A 16967-nucleotide genomic window follows, 5' to 3' on the forward strand; every position below is an offset into this window, starting at 1 on the left:
TCGCCATCCGCCGGCATCCGCTCCAGCTCCCATGGTCTTGGAGCCTGGAGTCCTGGACGACTGTCCGCTCTCGATAAAGATAGTAGTAGCCCAGGCCGAGGGGAGGGAGTAATTTGGAGCGGGCCCAGTAAGAAGTGGCGAAGGGGCCAGAAAGACTCGGGATTAGACAGCCTCGTGCTCTTCACGAGAATCACGAGTCGCTAGGCTGGAGCCATGGACATTGGCGCTCGTGTGCCATGGTTGGTGGCGGTCTTAGCCAGAAGGTTTCCGGCTAGTTTAGGCCCTTTAGGGTCATAACAGCAACGCCAACAGCGGTTCGTTCGAGGCTGAGCAGACTACTCCGTAATATCCGTATCCTAGCCAAGGGCGTCCCTCGGCTGGCACTACCATCGAGCCGATTTCTGTTGTGGGGACAGATTTCGCGACCCTTGAAAACGGTGGTTGCACGGGTTGCACGCCTGGGCAGCTGATGGTAAGACGAGCATGGTTGATACTTGATAGTCGTCGGCGCGAGATTATTGGACGAGGAGGCAACGAGGATGACAACAAGAGCTTGGGGGTGAGAACCACGAAGAGAGTCCGCAAAGATCACGAGCGGCTCACCATGAATTACTCCGTGAGTCCACTTGGCAGGGTCTGTTCCAGGCTGTCCAGCCGACTCGGCCTAAGATTGCTCTGGAGAAGCGCTGGATAAGCGGTCCAATAATGATCGAAGGGCAACAGTGACGATCCATGGCCTACTCCGTAATTTAACACGCCTCTCAGACTCACAGGCCGACTGATAAATATAAACATACAAACGAGCCGCAAATCCGGGCGGCAGGATGGCATCGTGGCGATCAATGTCTCACAATATCTGCAGGTACAATGTAATAATATGGATATTTCAGCTTCTTGCAGGAAAAAGAGCAGAAGAGATTTTACTTGTTGAGACATGCGAGTCTCATAAGTCGTATATTCGACTGTAGACAGGGTAAAGGGGAGGCAAGGATCAAGATGAAATAGTCTCGGAGGCTACCATGGCTCAAATATGTCTAAATAATGTACATGATATAATAATAATACTGATTTACTAAATAATACTAATACACTACACCCAGCCGGCAAAACATCGGTTCTTCCTACAAGCGCCGTCCCTTCCGAGGGTTGGCGATCCTCAGTCAGTATGGTTACTTATTATCCTGAGAGCCACTTGCGCTATCCAACGTGGTGGAAGCATGAGATTGATGGGGCTGAGAGACCGCAGAGGCAGCTTGTTGAGCCGCAGGTTCGTCAAGAAGTCCATTTTCGCCTAACCACATGATCGTCTCCATGAGTTTGTGGTTCTCATCTTCTTTCTGGCGGTCAAGGAGCTGGACATGGAATTAGTCGCATTCATGAAAACTTCCCCAATTCAAATGGCACTTACCGCTTCGAGGAGACCCTTCCGCCCCTTGTTCTCAACAGGCTTTGTTTTGGCCCCGCGTTCGGGCTTTTCATGTATGAACTTGCATGCCTTTCCCCGAGGACAACGGCCATTCCGAGCAAAATTTCGGCATACACGCTTCTTCTCATCTCGGGCCGGCGGCGCAACTCGCTCCGGACCCTCGCGGCGTGATGTCGCTTGGTCCGGCGGAGAATCATCGTCATCATCACTTTTATCAGACTCTGACGATGATAGGTCAGAGCCGCTTGAAGAGGTCCAGTCGCTATCTTCGGAGCTAACAGAGCTCAAATCTTCATTAGCTTGTTCGCCATGGACAGCGGGTGTTTGGTTGTCGGCTTGAACTGCAGTAGGTATCGAGCCCTCCTGCGGCTCGTCGCGCTTGCGGGCGCGTTCTGCATCAGCCTCTGCTTGTGCTATCCGCTTCTCCTCCTTCATTAATTTCCGTCGTAACTTTTCAGCCTTCATTTTGGCCTTTGCGGCTGCATCGGCGGGATCTAAAGAGTCTCGAGGTTGCTCTTTCTTCTCCTGTTCCTTCTTTGCACGAGCCGTCGCTAGCTTGCGTGCTTCCTTTTGCTGCCGCTGAGCTTCTTGCTTGGCTTTGTTTGCCTTCTTCGCCTCTTCCATGGCCTTTTTCTTCTCTTCGATCTTCGCTTGAGTGGGGAAGCGTTTTTTGCGCTCTGCAATCCAAGCTGCAATGTCTTGAGGGGACTGTAGATTCGACGTTCGTCCTCTGTAGGTAACCTGCAGTGCAGCGGCAGCTCCTGCACCGCCCGCAGCCAGCCTAGTTTCTTCGTCGGCATCGTCTTCCTCCTCACTTGACTCATGATCCTCCGTCTTCGGTGTTAACCCTAGCTGATTATGTTTTCGCTTCTTCTTTTTCGGTTTCCGTGAAGAATCGGTAGGTGTAGGGGGTTTCGAAGGTAAAGGATTGCCGAAGCTAGGGACAGGAGGTGGTGCCGGAACTCGTGGGGCAGTCGATTGGGGCTTCCCAAAAGCTGATGCGTGGTCACGCTTGTTCGCATGTTTTCCATGAGAGTTCTGATGGTTGTGGGCATTGTTCTGGCGCGCTACCCGTTGGTTCGAACGCTGCGGCCCTGAAAATGATCCCGAATGCCCCGTATTCTCGAAGCCCCAGTGGATCGGAGGACCCATCATTGTCGGCTGAAGTGACGACGTAGCATGCTGAGTCGGGTATGCCGGGGGATATGCGGGCGGTTGTTGGGTAGTAGGTGTTGCATGCGGCGTGCCATAGCTCGGTTGATGTTGATAAGTCGTCCCATGAGCCGCGGGTTGCGGATAATGCGATGTAGAGGCGAATGAATTTCCCGTTACGGTGCTCGGAAAATTATGCGAAGGAGATTGCGTATACTGCGCTACTGAGATGCCTGCATGTTGGTTTGGCACATGTTGAGTCGGATACCCTAAATAGGTCATGGGCGCATAGCCACCAGCAGCTGCCGTATAGCTACCAGAGCGGTTCGTATCAGAGTTCATGAAATTACCTCCTCTGCCTCCACCCCTATTCCCATATCCTCTTCCACGGCCCCTCAACTGACCACCACTGCCCCCACGGCCACCCCGTTGACCATGGTGGTTTTGGCCATATGGCGTATACCCGTTGTTATGAGGATACTGCTGTTGCGGCGGATTTTGTTGTGTAGGAGGCGGGGGGGGAGGCGGAGGGAAGGAGAATCCCTGAGGGTTCATTTCGGGGAGATCTCGGTCGATCTTCAAAGACAAAGAGCATGCACCCCATCCTCACAGCATTGTAACGGTTGCGACAAAGCTTTGCAGGTCAAAAGTCCCCTTCATCAAGCGGGTCAAATGCAGATAGTTCGCCCGCTCCGACGGCAAGGAAGGAGCTAGACCAATCACGTGCTCAGCTTGACAGACAAAAAAAATCGGGTGGATCCTGTGGCTGCGATTGGCCGGAGGACATGGATTTGTGAGTCTTCTGCTATCCTCTTGTTCTCTTGGGCGTTGAGCTCAGGAACGGAATATCAGCATGGCCAAATGAGTCTTATCTTGGATTATCTACAAAATTTATGCGGAGTCAAATGCTGAACATGGGCCTCGCTTCTAACCCAATTTCACCTTACACGTAACACATCGAAATAGAGATCTTCAATCTGCTGTCGCGCGGTCTCTTCCAAGTTCCAGCACCATGTTTATCCTTGTGAGTGCGCAAATTGATCGGGGAAGGAGGACGAAGACTTACAAGTTTTACACAGACCACAATCTCAGATCTTATCCAGATTTCCCCAGAGGATTTCTCCAAATATAGTTCCGTTGCCCTTGAGGACAACATTAATGAGAAGTACGCCAACAAAGTATGGTTATATCTATGTCCTCGAGGTCTCGAGATCTGTTCTTGAGAGACATCAATGCTAACTATAATGATAGGTCATCCAGAAGATTGGGCTTTGTATTGGCTTCTATGACCTGTTAGAGTCATCAGATGGCTTGATTGGTCATGGGAATGGACTTGTCAATGTGAACGGTGAGCTACCTTTGTCTTCAAACTACTGCTTTTCCATTTGAGTGCCTGGTTGACTGATGTATATTTAGTGAAGTTCCGGCTCATTGTGTTTCGCCCATTCAGGGGAGAGATTGTGTTGGGCAAGATTTCGAGCGCTACCGAGCATGGCATCAAAAGTAATGACAAAATTCATCCTGCCTTTAGAACGTATGTCGACTAACTCGACACTAGTCGGCGTGGAATTCTTCAACGACATCCTCGTACCTCCAGACCTTCTTCTGGAAGGCGCTAGATTGTGAGAGTCTCTTTTTGACTCTGCTTGGCCGTAACTGACCCGAAGCAGTGACTACCAAGACCAGGTTTGGATCTGGGAAAACGAAGAAGGAACTTTCTACTTTGATGTAGGAGAAGTTGTCCGCTTCCGTGTCGAAATGGAGGAATGGCATGACCAGATTCCTAATGCTCCAGATCTTGGGGATGGCGCTCCAGTCGATCGCAAGCCTCCGTATTCGATTATCGTATGTACAAGCTTACCGATATTCTAGAATTCCACCCTACTAACAGATCGCAGGGATCCATGCAGATGGCTGGTCTAGGACCGATATCCTGGTGGTAGAGTTACCACTCACCGACTGACGCCACAAAAGCAATTGTATAGCATTGGTACTCCGTATCTGTGTCTGAATGACTGTATGACCCGCATAATAGACTATGAATGATTTACATTCCATGTCGAGCACGCAAGGACCCGATTAGATCATTACCTCATGCATCCGTATCAGGTTGAGGCTGGAAGATGATGACGTTATTGAGGGCACTGAACGCGACATCGCCTGGCCTCAACACAGGGTGAAAGCGCCAGGCACAATCTTTTTTTAAATGCTAAAGCATGGTATGAGGGACAGTGCATTAGTGCAAACTGCGATCTCCATTGTCTCGGTTATCAACGGGGCAGATCCGACGATAGTAGCAGTTTAGAATGGATAGACTCGTGTTGACAGTGGAGTCGAGTGTCAGTTATCGCTTGATTGCGGGATGCGTGGGACCGGATCGAGCGACTATACGGCCGTCCTGAGCAATGCAACGTAAAAGAAACTCGGACGAGGAAAATACTCCGCAGGCGGGCACAATTCTATTATAAATGCTGAGAACCTTCTCGCTGGATAGTGCCGTTCAGTCTGCGACGGTGGAAGAATTGACATTACAAATCAGCGGTCGCAGTCGCAAATACCTTGCAGTATAAACAGCAGCTGCCCCTGCCATCCAAGGGCAGGCCATTATTTCTTTGTTAACACATCTTCTTGTTAGAAGGCATATTGCGACTGCATTCTTAAAGTGCATCATTTCTTCTTTTTTTAGAGGTTCCTTTTGCTCATTCATTCTCCTCGCAAGTCTCGTGACGATGACGATGACGCTTCCCAGCGAGAACGGCGACTCGACCACATCCCAGCGGCGCCAGTTTGCGACGCAGGCTGTCCACGCTGGAGCGCCTCACGATCCTACTACAGGAGCTGTCATTGCACCTGTAGGTTTGCGCCTACAACGTATATGCTGTTTCCGTGCAGGCGCTGACTGTGCCAGATATCCTTGTCCACAACATTTGCCCAGGAAAGCGTTGGAAAGCCTGTAGGGCTGTATGAGTACACCCGAAGCTCGAACCCCAACCGGTAGGCTCCACAAATTGCTCTACGGAGAGTATCTGCCGAAGGACCCTAAGTTTCTAACTCCAATCAGAGACAATTTTGAAGAGGCCGTGGCTGCTCTCGAACATGCGAAATATGCCCTAGCTTTCTCCTCCGGATCTGCGACGACGGCTACGATCCTCCACTCCTTAGCTCCAGGCTCGCATGTCGTTTCCGTCTCAGATGTTTATGGAGGAACACACAGATATTTTACCAAGGTCGCCTCGGCACACGGCGTCAGCGTGTCCTTTTCTTCATCTTTGGAAGTGGATGTGGAAAAGCTGATCCGGCCAAACGAGACCAAATTGGTCTGGATTGAGACCCCGTCGAACCCTACCTTGTCCCTGGTCGATATCAGCAAAGTCGCCGCGACAGCACATCGCCATGGAGTTTTGGTCGTGGTTGATAACACGTTCATGAGCCCATACGTTCAGAATCCTCTGGACCACGGCGCGGATGTCGTGATCCACTCCGTCACGAAGTACATTAACGGCCATTCCGTAAGTCATTTTTCATCGGATCTATTCGCGCTCTTGTTGACAGTGTTAGGACGTTTTGATGGGCGTTGCAGCCTTCAACTCGGACGAATTGAAAGAGCGCTTCACTTTCCTCCAGAATGCCATCGGAGCTGTGCCATCTCCCTTTGACTGCTGGCTGGCTCACCGTGGTCTCAAAACCCTGCATCTACGTGCCCGAGAAGCTACCACAAACGCTACCGCTGTCGCTCTGGCGCTCGAGTCCTCGCCTCATGTCATCTCTGTGAACTATCCCGGTCTCATTTCCCACCCGAACCGTGAAATCGCCGTTAAGCAACATCGCAAGGGAATGGGTGGTGGTATGCTGAGTTTCCGGATTCGGGGAGGCCAGAAGGCTGCCCACCTCTTCTGCGAATACACTAATATCTTCACACTTGCAGAGAGCTTAGGAGGAATTGAGAGTCTTTGCGAGGTGCCTTCCAGCATGACCCACGCCGGAATTCCCAAGGAAGAGCGTGAAGCTGCCGGTGTTTTCGATGACCTAGTCCGCATGAGCTGCGGAATTGAGGATGTGGAAGATCTCACAGCCGATACACTGCAGGCTCTTGAAAGGGCTGTGGCTGCGGCGGAGAATGGAAGTGCTTAAATCCTGATATTGAACTTGATTGTGATAAAGAAATAGAGCCTACACTGATAGACCAATTCATGGCGTTTACGGAGTCAATCTGAGTGCCCGCATTATTCTATGACCAACTCTGACCAGCTGATCACAGCAAATTATCCAAGCACCAAGTCCAGTATTGGTATCGCTGGCCATGCGAACTCACTCTTCCTTCATCAATCATCATGATTAGTCATCAGCATAACTAACTATCCAACTATGCCGCGAAATTTTACCAAGAATTTGATATTTGATTAGAGATTCACGGCCTTTGAGTGCAGCTGTCAAAGCTCTATTGAACCTTTTAGCATCCAGGTAGGAGCTTATATTCATGATTTGCACCGCCTGAGAAATCAGTCTAATCCATGTATCGCCAGCCAACCGTGCCTTGAGTGAGGGCTACTGCATAACACTTGATATATGCTTATTTTTCCATTGCACCTACATTAGTGCTGTCTGCCGTATAGCTGCTTGTGTAATCATGGCATCCGCATTCAGTTTCGGCTTCTCTGGTGACGATATCGATATCGATGTTGATGAGAATGAGGTCAACAATGCCACTGAGACCAACATCCAAGAAGCCGGCGCCTCGACGCTCCCAGAGCTTGTCAAGGCTCAAAAACATGAGATTGATGAATGGGTAAGAATCGTGTTTCCTCTTAGTGGTACCCCTCTAAAGCTTCATATGCCGAACAATATCGAGAGAAGACGGCTTGTTGTCAGGCGCATTGCTAACGATGCCACAGCTCTCCACACTTCCATCGCAAATATCATACAGCACGTGCATTATATCTCCCGCAAAAGATGGTGCTGCGGGACCAAGCACGAGTACAGGAAATGGAATAGCCACTGTCACTGTTGCCCGCCGAGATGTTTTTGATATCCGTGCTCAGCTGATGGTGGAGGATAGTGCGGAAGAGCAGAACGGCGAATTGATTGCCGGTCTGGAGAAAGGTGACATCACGCCCAATTTCTACGAGGGTGGGTTCAAGACGTGGGAGTGCTCTATTGATCTGGGCACCTTGGTAATTGGGGAAGGTGTGGGCTTAGGGAATCAGGACGGACATGTTGTTGAGGTTGGTTCTCTCTCTTCTAGCGGTTGCCGTATTGTTGGCTGGACTTACGTGCTGACGTATCTATGGTAGCTTGGTTCGGGGACGGCTGTGCCCTCGCTGGCGTTGTTCGCCCAGTTGCTCGCCGAGGCAGAGACTACACCAACCTCAGCAGGGAAGAGACGGATGCACTTCACATTTGCAGACTACAACTCCGCCGTCCTGCGCCTGGTAACTCTGCCGAATCTCCTTCTGACATGGAACTACTTCATCACACACGGCAATCCCACACCGACATCCGATGATCCAGCAGAAGACAATGCAGAAGGTCAAGATGAAATGCTAGACATCACACCTGAGCTTCTAGAGCGCTTTCGAGCTGATCTCGCGCATCGAGGCATCACCGTCTCTTTCATCTCTGGCGCCTGGTCGCCGTCATTCGTGGACCTGGTCTTTTCAACGCCGGAGCTCGCGGGATACAAGACGTTGGTTCTCGCAAGTGAGACAATTTACTCACCTGCTTCCTTGCTTGCTTTCTCAGATACGTTGTTGGCGTTACTACTTCGTTCGGAGTCTGGCGGGAGTAGGGCGCTTGTGGCTGCGAAGAAGGTCTACTTCGGCGTTGGAGGAGGTGTCAACGAGTTCTTAGCTGTCTTAAGGGATGTAGCGGGTGCTGAGGTAGGTGTGGAAGAGCGGATGGATGTTAAATCTGCTGGGGTTGGGAGGATTATTCTGGAGGTTAGGGCAAGTCAATAGGGTTATATAACGATAATAAGCACAAATAGACACATAACATTCAAGTGGTCGTTTGCAGGCGAGTATCGGCGCAGTGCTAGGGCACTAGGTCAATCCCGGGCCACAGTTCACCTGAAGTTGATTGAGATAGACATGAGAACAAAGGAAAGGGATTGGACGAAATGTAGACTTTGGCTATATGTACAACATGCCTGACTCTCAGTCTATCACTGGCATTTTGCGAAACCCCACAAAAGCAAACCCATATCTAATCATAAATAGAAACAACCTTGCCGTCCTGCATACGAGCAACACGGGCCTCCTCGATCTTCCGGTTCTTGGCCTCGTAGTGGGCAATGACCTCGCTCAAGTCGGCCTTGCTGCCGGCGATGACATTGTACGGGTGGCCGGGGTGGAAGCTCGATCTACCGCGACAGTAAGTACAACTGTGCTCTTCTCCGTAGGGGTGCAGATAGGACAGCAACGTACTCCGGGCTCTTCAACTCATACGCCTCACTGGGTCGCTGACTGAGAAAAAGATGACGGTCCTGGGCAGCCCTCTCAGCAGCAGCGGTGTGAAGCGCGTTTCTCTCTTCGAAGACCTTCTCCGAGGGAGTCCACTTCTGGATGAGGCGGGTAATGGACAATTCGGTGTCCTTTCCGGACTTTGTGAAGTGGTAGAGCGCAAAGCAGGAAGCGAAAGTACCGACGGCGACGTAGAAGCTACGCTGTATGTTTCAAGACAAGCAATTGTCAGTCATTGGTTGTCGCAGAGATGTCCTAGGGATGGACCTACGCCAAAGCTTTCGTTCACAGGCTCGGCATGGTGGTGAGCTGTGTGTGAGCCGCATCGTCGGGGTTGCTGGTTTCGCAGTAGAAGCCGCGCCGAAACGGCCGAGCGCCGGGCAAGAATCATGGTGTGGAGGGCGACAATTGGCGGCGCGATAATTCTGATGCCGTCACCGAAGTGGGAGTTGAGGTCGAAGACGCGGAGCCGGATAGCTGTAGTCACGTGCTTGGATTAACCGGGCTAGCGCAGCTCCATGGTCTTGGCGCTGGCCGGTCGTCTGATGGTCTGAGCGTCTAAATCAGGGCTTCTTCTGCTTCTGCTCTTCATCTTGATGTCTGAGTCTCCAACTATTCAGCTTCATTCTCTTCGCTTCATCGCCCAAGATGTACTTTTGGATGTGATCAGAATAATGAGATAACCTGCTATGGCAGCTATGCCGTCCTTAGCTCCTCTGGTCCTGATGACCAAAATCGCCCCGACATGTGGGTAGTCAGTTGGGTTGGCTGCTGTGTTGGCGCTCCTTAATGATGGCCCTTCAATGAGAGTTAGGCTTGCTCTGGTGCTCATGCATGGCTAATCCGACCATCTGCCTCACTATGACTGCGCTCTCCACAGCTATTTCGGAGCTGCGATTCAATTGGATTTATTCCTTGCCAATTCATGCGCGCTTGATCGTCTCAGGACAAGACGAACAACATGTCACCGCTTATACAGCTTTAGCGTTGCAGACTCCACAGCCCAACCTCTCTTTCGGCGTTTGAGAGCTACTTCGACTTCCTAAGATTTTCCTTTCTTTTTCCCGGTATTTCGTGCTGACCCTCAAACGCCCAGTCGTTGATGCCCAAATTTCTCGGATCATGCACGATAATTGGGTTGTTGCTGCACAGCGTATACAAGCCCTCGGTCCACATTGGCTTCACCGTTTCGCTCCTGAAGCCATGCCCATGCCTTTCCTGCCTGGTTTTGACTCACTGAATGGGACAGGTTAACAATTCAACCCCACGGTTCGGTCCGCTCTGAATCAATGTTAGCCCTCCCAAGGCGAGTCGGAGTCGCTGGTCGTGTGCAGTTCGCTCGTCGGGCTGTCGCTTTGACAAGTTGACAGGGGCCATCAGTTGATACTTTCTTCTCCTTTATCCTATTTCTGTTCGATTCTACTCTAGAGTTCCATTATTTGAGAAACATATCCGCTCAGACTTGCTTCTGGCTCTCGAGTCTGCATACTACTCATCTGCTGCCACCCGACTTCTGCCTTCGTGGTCCCTGACTATTTGCGCATACGCGCAGCTTTTTTGCTCCATTTTTTCCCTGCCTCCTTTTTTTCTTCGCCTTTTCGTTGTCACTACGGAGTACTCCTGCATGGACCTCCTTTAGCCTGCGTCTGTACGTATATCAATCTGGAAATATACCTAGTGACTTTCACTTTTCAATTGACTCAACATTGGTCCACTCGAACATCAACTGACAGACTTCGGTAACCAGGCTACTGGAAACACGTCTCTTCTTATCGATTGAGCTTGGGCGTGCATCACCATGGCCAAGTCAGGCAAGAAGAACAAGAAAGCTGTTAAAAAGGGCAAGGCCCAGGAGGATGCTCCGGCTCCTCAATCTGAAGTGCCTGCTACCGAGCCTGAGCAGCAACAGGTAGCCACAGATACACCTCTACCTGAAGAGGCATCTGAGCTACCGGTCGCTCCTACAACAGAAGAGGCGCCTGTCGCTACGCCAGAGGTTGCGACAGAGGTTATCCCAGAGACTGTTCCGGAAGTTGCGCCAGAAGTTGCGCCAGAAGTTGCGCCAGAAGTTGCGCCAGAATCTGTGCCAGAGCCTGAACCAGTATTCGAGTCTGCGCCAGAGAAAGAACCAGACCCCGAACAAGCACAGCCTGTCGAGCAAGTCCAGCCTCCCTTTGATTTTGACATCTCATCCCAAACACCTCTTGAAGACGATGGCTTCACTCAAATAAGCAAACCTGAACTTCCGACGAATCAATTTCCCGGTATGCTCGATACCCAGTTTGGGCTCATACAGGAACCTAGCCACGAGGAACTGGGCGCATGGGAGCAACTAGACACCGCTACAGCGAAGAACGACCACGACGATACACTGATTCAACAGAGCAGCTCTGTGGAACCATCAGAACAAACGCCAGTTACTGCACCGCAATCGCCTACATTTACATTCGCGCCAGAGACTTCGACAACCCAACCTACTGAACCTTGGCCGACTTGGGAGGAAGACAACTTGACCAAGACTTCACCTGTTGCAGAGGAGGCTGCTATCCCAAAGAACGGCACTGACACTCCTCACGCCTTCACAAACCCCTTTGGCGATTTTACATCAACCGAGCCAGCTCCTACTGTAGACCTCGCGTCAGCCCCTGAGACAGAACCCGAGCACCTCAAGGGAGCCGAGTCCGTCAAGGATCTTGAGCCTATCCAGGAACCGGATTTAGTTCAAGAACCCGAGCCTGTTCAAGAATCTGAACCTGTCAGAGAAGAAGAGCCGGCGCAAAAGCCCGAACCTGTTCCAAAGCCTGAACCGGTGACAGTACCTGAGGCTGCAGCTGAGCCTGAACCGGCTGCGACTGTCGAGCCCGTCATGGGAGCTGAAAACACCATGGAGCCGACACAGGAGGTCACTCCGCCTGCCTCGAAACCTCAGTCCCCTGCGCCGGAGACTGCGTCCCCGTCATACAAATCCGCTTCACCTATGCAGCGCGCAATATCGCCTGCTGCAATTAGCGTGGCCGACACCGCCGATTCACCACATGCTTTTCCGCCTCCGCCTGCTGCACCCACTCCACCTCCAGCATCTCCCAAGATTCAACATGTTCCGCCCGTGAAAGACGCAGCGTTCCCGACTCCAAGAGCGGCACCCCCGACGCCACCCAGTGCCTCTCCTCAGTACCACCCGTCATACCCCATGGATCAATCTTATTCTCCGCGGCAGAAGTCAGCACCATCGTCGCATACCACCCGCAAGCCCTCGTCTCCACTGCCCAAAGCCAGCAGCCCGCTGGCACATGCGTACACATCTCCGGTGATGTCTCCACATACCGCGTCCGCACCGCCAATGCCTCCATCGTTTCCTCCATCGGTATCCCACAGCTATGCCACTGCGTATCAGTCACCTGCTATGAGTTCTGCTGGGTACTTCCCCCCTCAGTACGGCTACTACCAGCCAACGTCGCACCCACATCATACTCCCCGAGGTCCTATGGCACCGCACAATTCATACCCAGGCATGAGAGACTCAGGCTATGGTAACGAACATGATCGTTCTGGTCGAGGAGGTCCAATCATAACTTCGGACCAGGAAGATGCGCGAGAGCTCCTTGACAGGATTCAGGAAGCCATCCCGGACATCAATCGCCTTCTCGGAAGCTACAAGCATACCAAGACCAAGCTACAGTCTCGGGAAGCAGAGTTTAAGCAAATGGAAAGTCAGCACAAGCAAGCATTGATGCATAAGGAGTTTTTCATCGAAGCACTTCAGAACCAGCTGCGCAAAACTGCAAACGAAAGCGCCGAAGAGGCTACCAAGCTGAAGAATATGATCAATGAACTCCGGATGGAACTTGGCAATATGGAGGAGAAGAGGAAGGATATGGAGGAAAAGCTTGCGGAATCCGAAGCGTCCATCGGTACCTTGGAAGGAAAGAAAGCCGAACTCGAAGAGCAGATCAAGAAGTTGGACGAGAAAATTGAGGAAGAGCGTGTGACACACAGCCAGGAGCTGGAGAAGCAGCGAGCCGAGAAAGAAGCGGAGAAGGAAGAAGCTCTCGCGACGCAGAAGCAAGAGCTGACCGAGCTTTTCGAGGAAATCAAGGCTGAAGACGAGAAGGCAGCTGCAGAGGCCTTGGCGGCTCGTGAAAGCGAATTGCTCGAGCAGCAAGAAGCGATGAAGACCGAGTACGAACAGCAGAAACAGCAGATGCAGGAATCGCACGACATCCTGCAGGCCGAATTCGACGCAAAACTGACCGAGCTCGCAACTACCCATGATGAACTCGAGGACAAGCACAAGGAACTGGAAGACACTCGACAGGCACATACTGAGCAAGTGGAATCTCTCGAGAACAGCCACCAGGAGAAGGTGACCGAGATGGAGCGCGCTTGGAACGAGGAGAAGACTGGCTTGGAGACTCAGTTTTCTGAGAAAACCGAGGAGCTCGCCAACAGCGAGCAAGAGAACAAGCGATTGGAGGAGGATCTTCTGTCCAAGGAGAAACAACTCCAGCTTTCGGTGGACAACATGCGGCTTACTATCAACAATTTGGACAACGACTGCGACAGATTGAGGAAGACTCTCCACAGTCTCGGAGAAGCCACTGATCTCAAGAACACGAAAGGCGATTCATTTTTGTAAGTTGCCTAGCCTGAGACTCGTTCGGGTCTCAGTCTCGTTTTTTCTTTTTTTTGCGATTTTCATTTGCGATATAATCATCCGACGATATTTCATTTCTGTCCATATCTTCTTTTCTTTCACGACAGCATTCGCCGCTCCTTATATCTTTCCTTTGTCATCACCATAGAATGTTTACGAAAACCACGATCATGTCGATAACGCTATAAATGTACCTGTTCTGATACGTATGAATCTAGTCTGGACTGCTTCGATCAACTCCAACGTCTCATCGTGACGCTCTCTAAGGAACACTTTTCGTACTTGCCAATTGATCCTCCCCAAGAGGTCCTCTCCAAACTGCCGGCCGAGCTCCCCTCGTTCCTTGACAACACCCCGGCGTCTCGCGAACTCCGCTCCGCGTACGTCCAACACGTCGTCTCCAAAACACTTACATACCGCATCTTTCACCCCTTCCTCTTTACCCTCGGCCGCCGCTACGACAAGGCAGACATCCTCTTCCAGATGCTCTCCATGGACATCCGCCGCAAGTCCGTCCGCCGCGAGGCCTTCTGGCGCCAGCAAACCCTCAAAGCCGCCTACACCACCTCCGACGCAAAGGAGTCCATCAACGTCGTGGCTGCCGTAATCGTCGACGAAATCAGCAACCATCTCAAGCACTTCGCAGACCCCCGCCGCATGGACGGCCTCCTCACAAGTATCCGCAAGATCGTCAAGCTCGCCGCCGAGACTTGGAGGCATGCACGGGTCGAGCGCGAACTCATCATCGCCGCCCTTCCCGCTCCCGAAGACGGCAGTGTCCCCGGTGAAGACTGGGAGGAGTACGGCACCACCAAGGAGAATGCCTCTGGCCGATCCTCGCCCAAGTCAGCAGATTTCGCGCGCCACGTTGTCCTGCGTCCCTTCCCTCGAATCATCCGCGAAGCAGCCCACGAGGACTTTGTCGGTGGCGAGGGCAAGGCGGACCCCTGCACTTACTCGCGCGGCTCGGTGCTCTACTCAGACTCGCCTACCATCCTTGCACGCCTCCAGGAATTGGCGGGCAAGTCCGCGGATGGTCCAGCGGCTAGAGGCCCCTCGCCGCCGACGGGAAGACTCTCGCGGGCATCGACCTATTACGAACCCCCTTCGCCTCGGGTCCAGTATTCGCAAGATACACTAATTGACGGTGCAACTGGGGCCAACTTTGGGACTGCGTAGGTAGTCTCGTTCGCTGATCGAACTCTCAATGCTGAACATCTGTCACTAGTGACACACATTCCTTAATCCCGATATTTTCCTTTGTCTATTTGTTTTGGGTTTATGTGTGCATGGACTCTTGCTTTCCGTTCTTCTTGTTTGTCCTTCTCTTTCTGAATCAGGTTGACGAGTCTATTATCCATTGTTGACTTGGCTGTTTCCACTTATGACTTTCTCCTTTTCCAGACTGACTTTCTTATGAACACTATGTGTTCGATCATGACTTTGCTGTTGCTTTCTCTTCTTGGTCCTGTCTTATGTCAAATACATATTATATATCTATCTTTTTTTTTTGCTCTGCAGTTCAGCGATTTAGCATCTGGCATTTGGGTGTATCAGGGTAACCATGTATGGAGCGATTGGTTGTTAGGAATATGGATCTTCGTCGTTTATCGTTGATTTTTCTCTCTTAAGGTCTAGTTGCTGGCTTACAGTAATAACACTACTATAGTGGACTTTCTTACGTCAATCGAAAAGTAGCCCCGTCACCGGGATAACCGTGAATTGTGTATAAGACCCATTCATAAAACATAAGACGAAGTAAGTTTTAACAGATGAAAAGAACACAAAATGCAACCATCTAAAAACGATGCTTCATCTATGTTCTTGAACAAACCGCACTCATTTCTTGCCCTTCTTCTTCTTTTTCCCCCCACCAGGACTCTTTGGCCCGGCGCTCTCGGCCTGTGCATCAGCCTCCACAAGCACTGCATCCTCGTCGCTCTCCGTAACCGTCGGTGCCGGGGGAGCTGCAGCCGGCGCAGACGCCTCAGCTTCGACCTCACCCTCCTTGTCCTCAGCGACCTCCGGCGCTACGGTAACGGCAGGAGCAGCAGTGACAGCGCCCGGCTTTTCAGCGTCCAACTCCTTCATGAACCCCTCCTGGATGCTAGCCTTCTTCTTCTCCCACCACGCCTTCTCTTCATAGAGTTTCTTCTGGTGCTTTTCTAACCGCTCACGCACGATCTCGTTGTTGACCATTTCGTTGGCGGACTGGAAGATTACTTGACCCCAGTTGGGAGCGTATGCGTTTGCCTGTTGAGATCGATTAGCATTCCCTCATTCAGTTCTCATCACCTGAGTAAAAGTAAGAAATACCTCAGTAACGACATCCCGCACCTCATCCTCCATCTCCTTCTCCGCGCGCAAAAATCTCTGCCACAGGTCATCGCCTACGCTGCCACGCTGGAGAAGCACGGAAAGCGCCTGCTTCTGGCTACGGAGGGCCATGACGCGACGGATATCTTCTTGGGCGCGGCGGATGAGCGCCGCTTTGAGGACGGACTCGGGAACCGCGACCTTTTTCTCTGTTGATGATGCGGGCGGGTCAAGATGTAGGAGGGAGAAGTAAATGTCGCGCTGGAGATGTGCCGGGAACCATGGTTCTAGGGATGTGGCCTTTCCTGTTTGTGAAAACGCAGTTAGTTACTTATTCGTATTCAACCAAGCGTTGTGTCTATTATGCCGTGTGTGGACGTATAGGGGAATGTGAAGAGCGCAACGAGACGTACTGGCTTTGCGCTTGCGGTATAGGGAGGAGAATGTTGCGAGGGAGCCGATTAGGACGCTGAGATACGCGAAAGGTACGACAAGGGTGACCCAGTCGACCATTGTGTGTTGGTTTGTAAGTGTATGGGCGGGATTCGTGTAGGTGTCGGAGCGGCGGTTGTTGGTTCGGGTTTAGTCGGTCATAGCAGGTGCTTGCTCGTGGGTTTGGAGAGAGGGCAGGAAATGACTGCGACAGGAGAAAGGAGAGTGCAATATAAGAAAGAAACAAGAGAGCAAAGCTGCAGGTGTTGCGAATGGGAGTGTGGGTTGACTTCCTCACTGGCCTGAATGAAGCTACAAAGGCCAGGCTGGTGTCTTGGCCTTGTCACATGTCCAGGCCGTACTTTCTCCGCTGATCCTCCACCAAACGTAGTCAACCACTTCTTCTACAGTAACTCGAGATGTCTTCTATTCATATGGAATTATTTCTGATCTCAGGCGATGCGAAGCTTCCATTGGACCATTGAATGTGTACGTCCTGAACCTTCTGCTTCATCTCCCTCTGTCTCTG

The 16967-nt window shown here is 51.6% G+C and overlaps 7 protein-coding genes across 7 annotated transcripts; 4 read left to right on the top strand and 3 right to left on the bottom strand.

The window, feature by feature from the left end:
• Positions 1-1169: 1169 nt before the first annotated feature.
• Positions 1170-3133, bottom strand: DSM5745_05321 (CCCH zinc finger protein; the record flags this gene model as incomplete). Its single annotated transcript, XM_026747337.1, has 2 exons — positions 1170-1352; positions 1409-3133. The coding sequence occupies 2 exons, from the start codon at positions 3131-3133 to the stop codon at positions 1170-1172; spliced, it is 1908 nt and encodes a 635-aa protein (XP_026604817.1).
• A 457-nt stretch (positions 3134-3590) lies between these two features.
• DSM5745_05322 (DNA-directed RNA polymerase III subunit RPC25) lies at positions 3591-4521 on the top strand (the record flags this gene model as incomplete). Its single annotated transcript, XM_026747338.1, has 7 exons — positions 3591-3602; positions 3658-3756; positions 3830-3926; positions 3995-4081; positions 4137-4200; positions 4249-4423; positions 4477-4521. 7 exons carry the CDS (start codon positions 3591-3593, stop codon positions 4519-4521), a joined length of 579 nt encoding a protein of 192 aa, XP_026604818.1.
• Positions 4522-5307: 786 nt separating this feature from the next.
• On the top strand, positions 5308-6709 carry DSM5745_05323 (cystathionine gamma-lyase CYS3; the record flags this gene model as incomplete). Its single annotated transcript, XM_026747339.1, has 4 exons — positions 5308-5430; positions 5487-5572; positions 5640-6087; positions 6137-6709. The coding sequence occupies 4 exons, from the start codon at positions 5308-5310 to the stop codon at positions 6707-6709; spliced, it is 1230 nt and encodes a 409-aa protein (XP_026604819.1).
• Positions 6710-7205: 496 nt separating this feature from the next.
• Positions 7206-8532, top strand: DSM5745_05324 (protein-histidine N-methyltransferase; the record flags this gene model as incomplete). Its single annotated transcript, XM_026747340.1, has 3 exons — positions 7206-7364; positions 7471-7800; positions 7870-8532. 3 exons carry the CDS (start codon positions 7206-7208, stop codon positions 8530-8532), a joined length of 1152 nt encoding a protein of 383 aa, XP_026604820.1.
• A 247-nt stretch (positions 8533-8779) lies between these two features.
• Positions 8780-9427, bottom strand: DSM5745_05325 (putative NADH-ubiquinone oxidoreductase 178 kDa subunit; the record flags this gene model as incomplete). The annotated part of the gene is made up of 3 exons (XM_026747341.1): positions 8780-8936; positions 9001-9239; positions 9308-9427. 3 exons carry the CDS (start codon positions 9425-9427, stop codon positions 8780-8782), a joined length of 516 nt encoding a protein of 171 aa, XP_026604821.1.
• A 1407-nt stretch (positions 9428-10834) lies between these two features.
• DSM5745_05326 (uncharacterized protein) lies at positions 10835-14869 on the top strand (the record flags this gene model as incomplete). The annotated part of the gene is made up of 2 exons (XM_026747342.1): positions 10835-13668; positions 13909-14869. 2 exons carry the CDS (start codon positions 10835-10837, stop codon positions 14867-14869), a joined length of 3795 nt encoding a protein of 1264 aa, XP_026604822.1.
• Positions 14870-15529: 660 nt separating this feature from the next.
• On the bottom strand, positions 15530-16519 carry DSM5745_05327 (Sec63 complex subunit SEC66; the record flags this gene model as incomplete). Its single annotated transcript, XM_026747343.1, has 3 exons — positions 15530-15943; positions 16007-16311; positions 16420-16519. The coding sequence occupies 3 exons, from the start codon at positions 16517-16519 to the stop codon at positions 15530-15532; spliced, it is 819 nt and encodes a 272-aa protein (XP_026604823.1).
• Positions 16520-16967: the final 448 nt, after the last annotated feature.

Source organism: Aspergillus mulundensis (genome assembly GCF_003369625.1).
Source record: "Aspergillus mulundensis strain DSM 5745 chromosome Unknown scaffold_4, whole genome shotgun sequence".
NCBI classification, from domain to species: domain Eukaryota; kingdom Fungi; phylum Ascomycota; class Eurotiomycetes; order Eurotiales; family Aspergillaceae; genus Aspergillus; species Aspergillus mulundensis.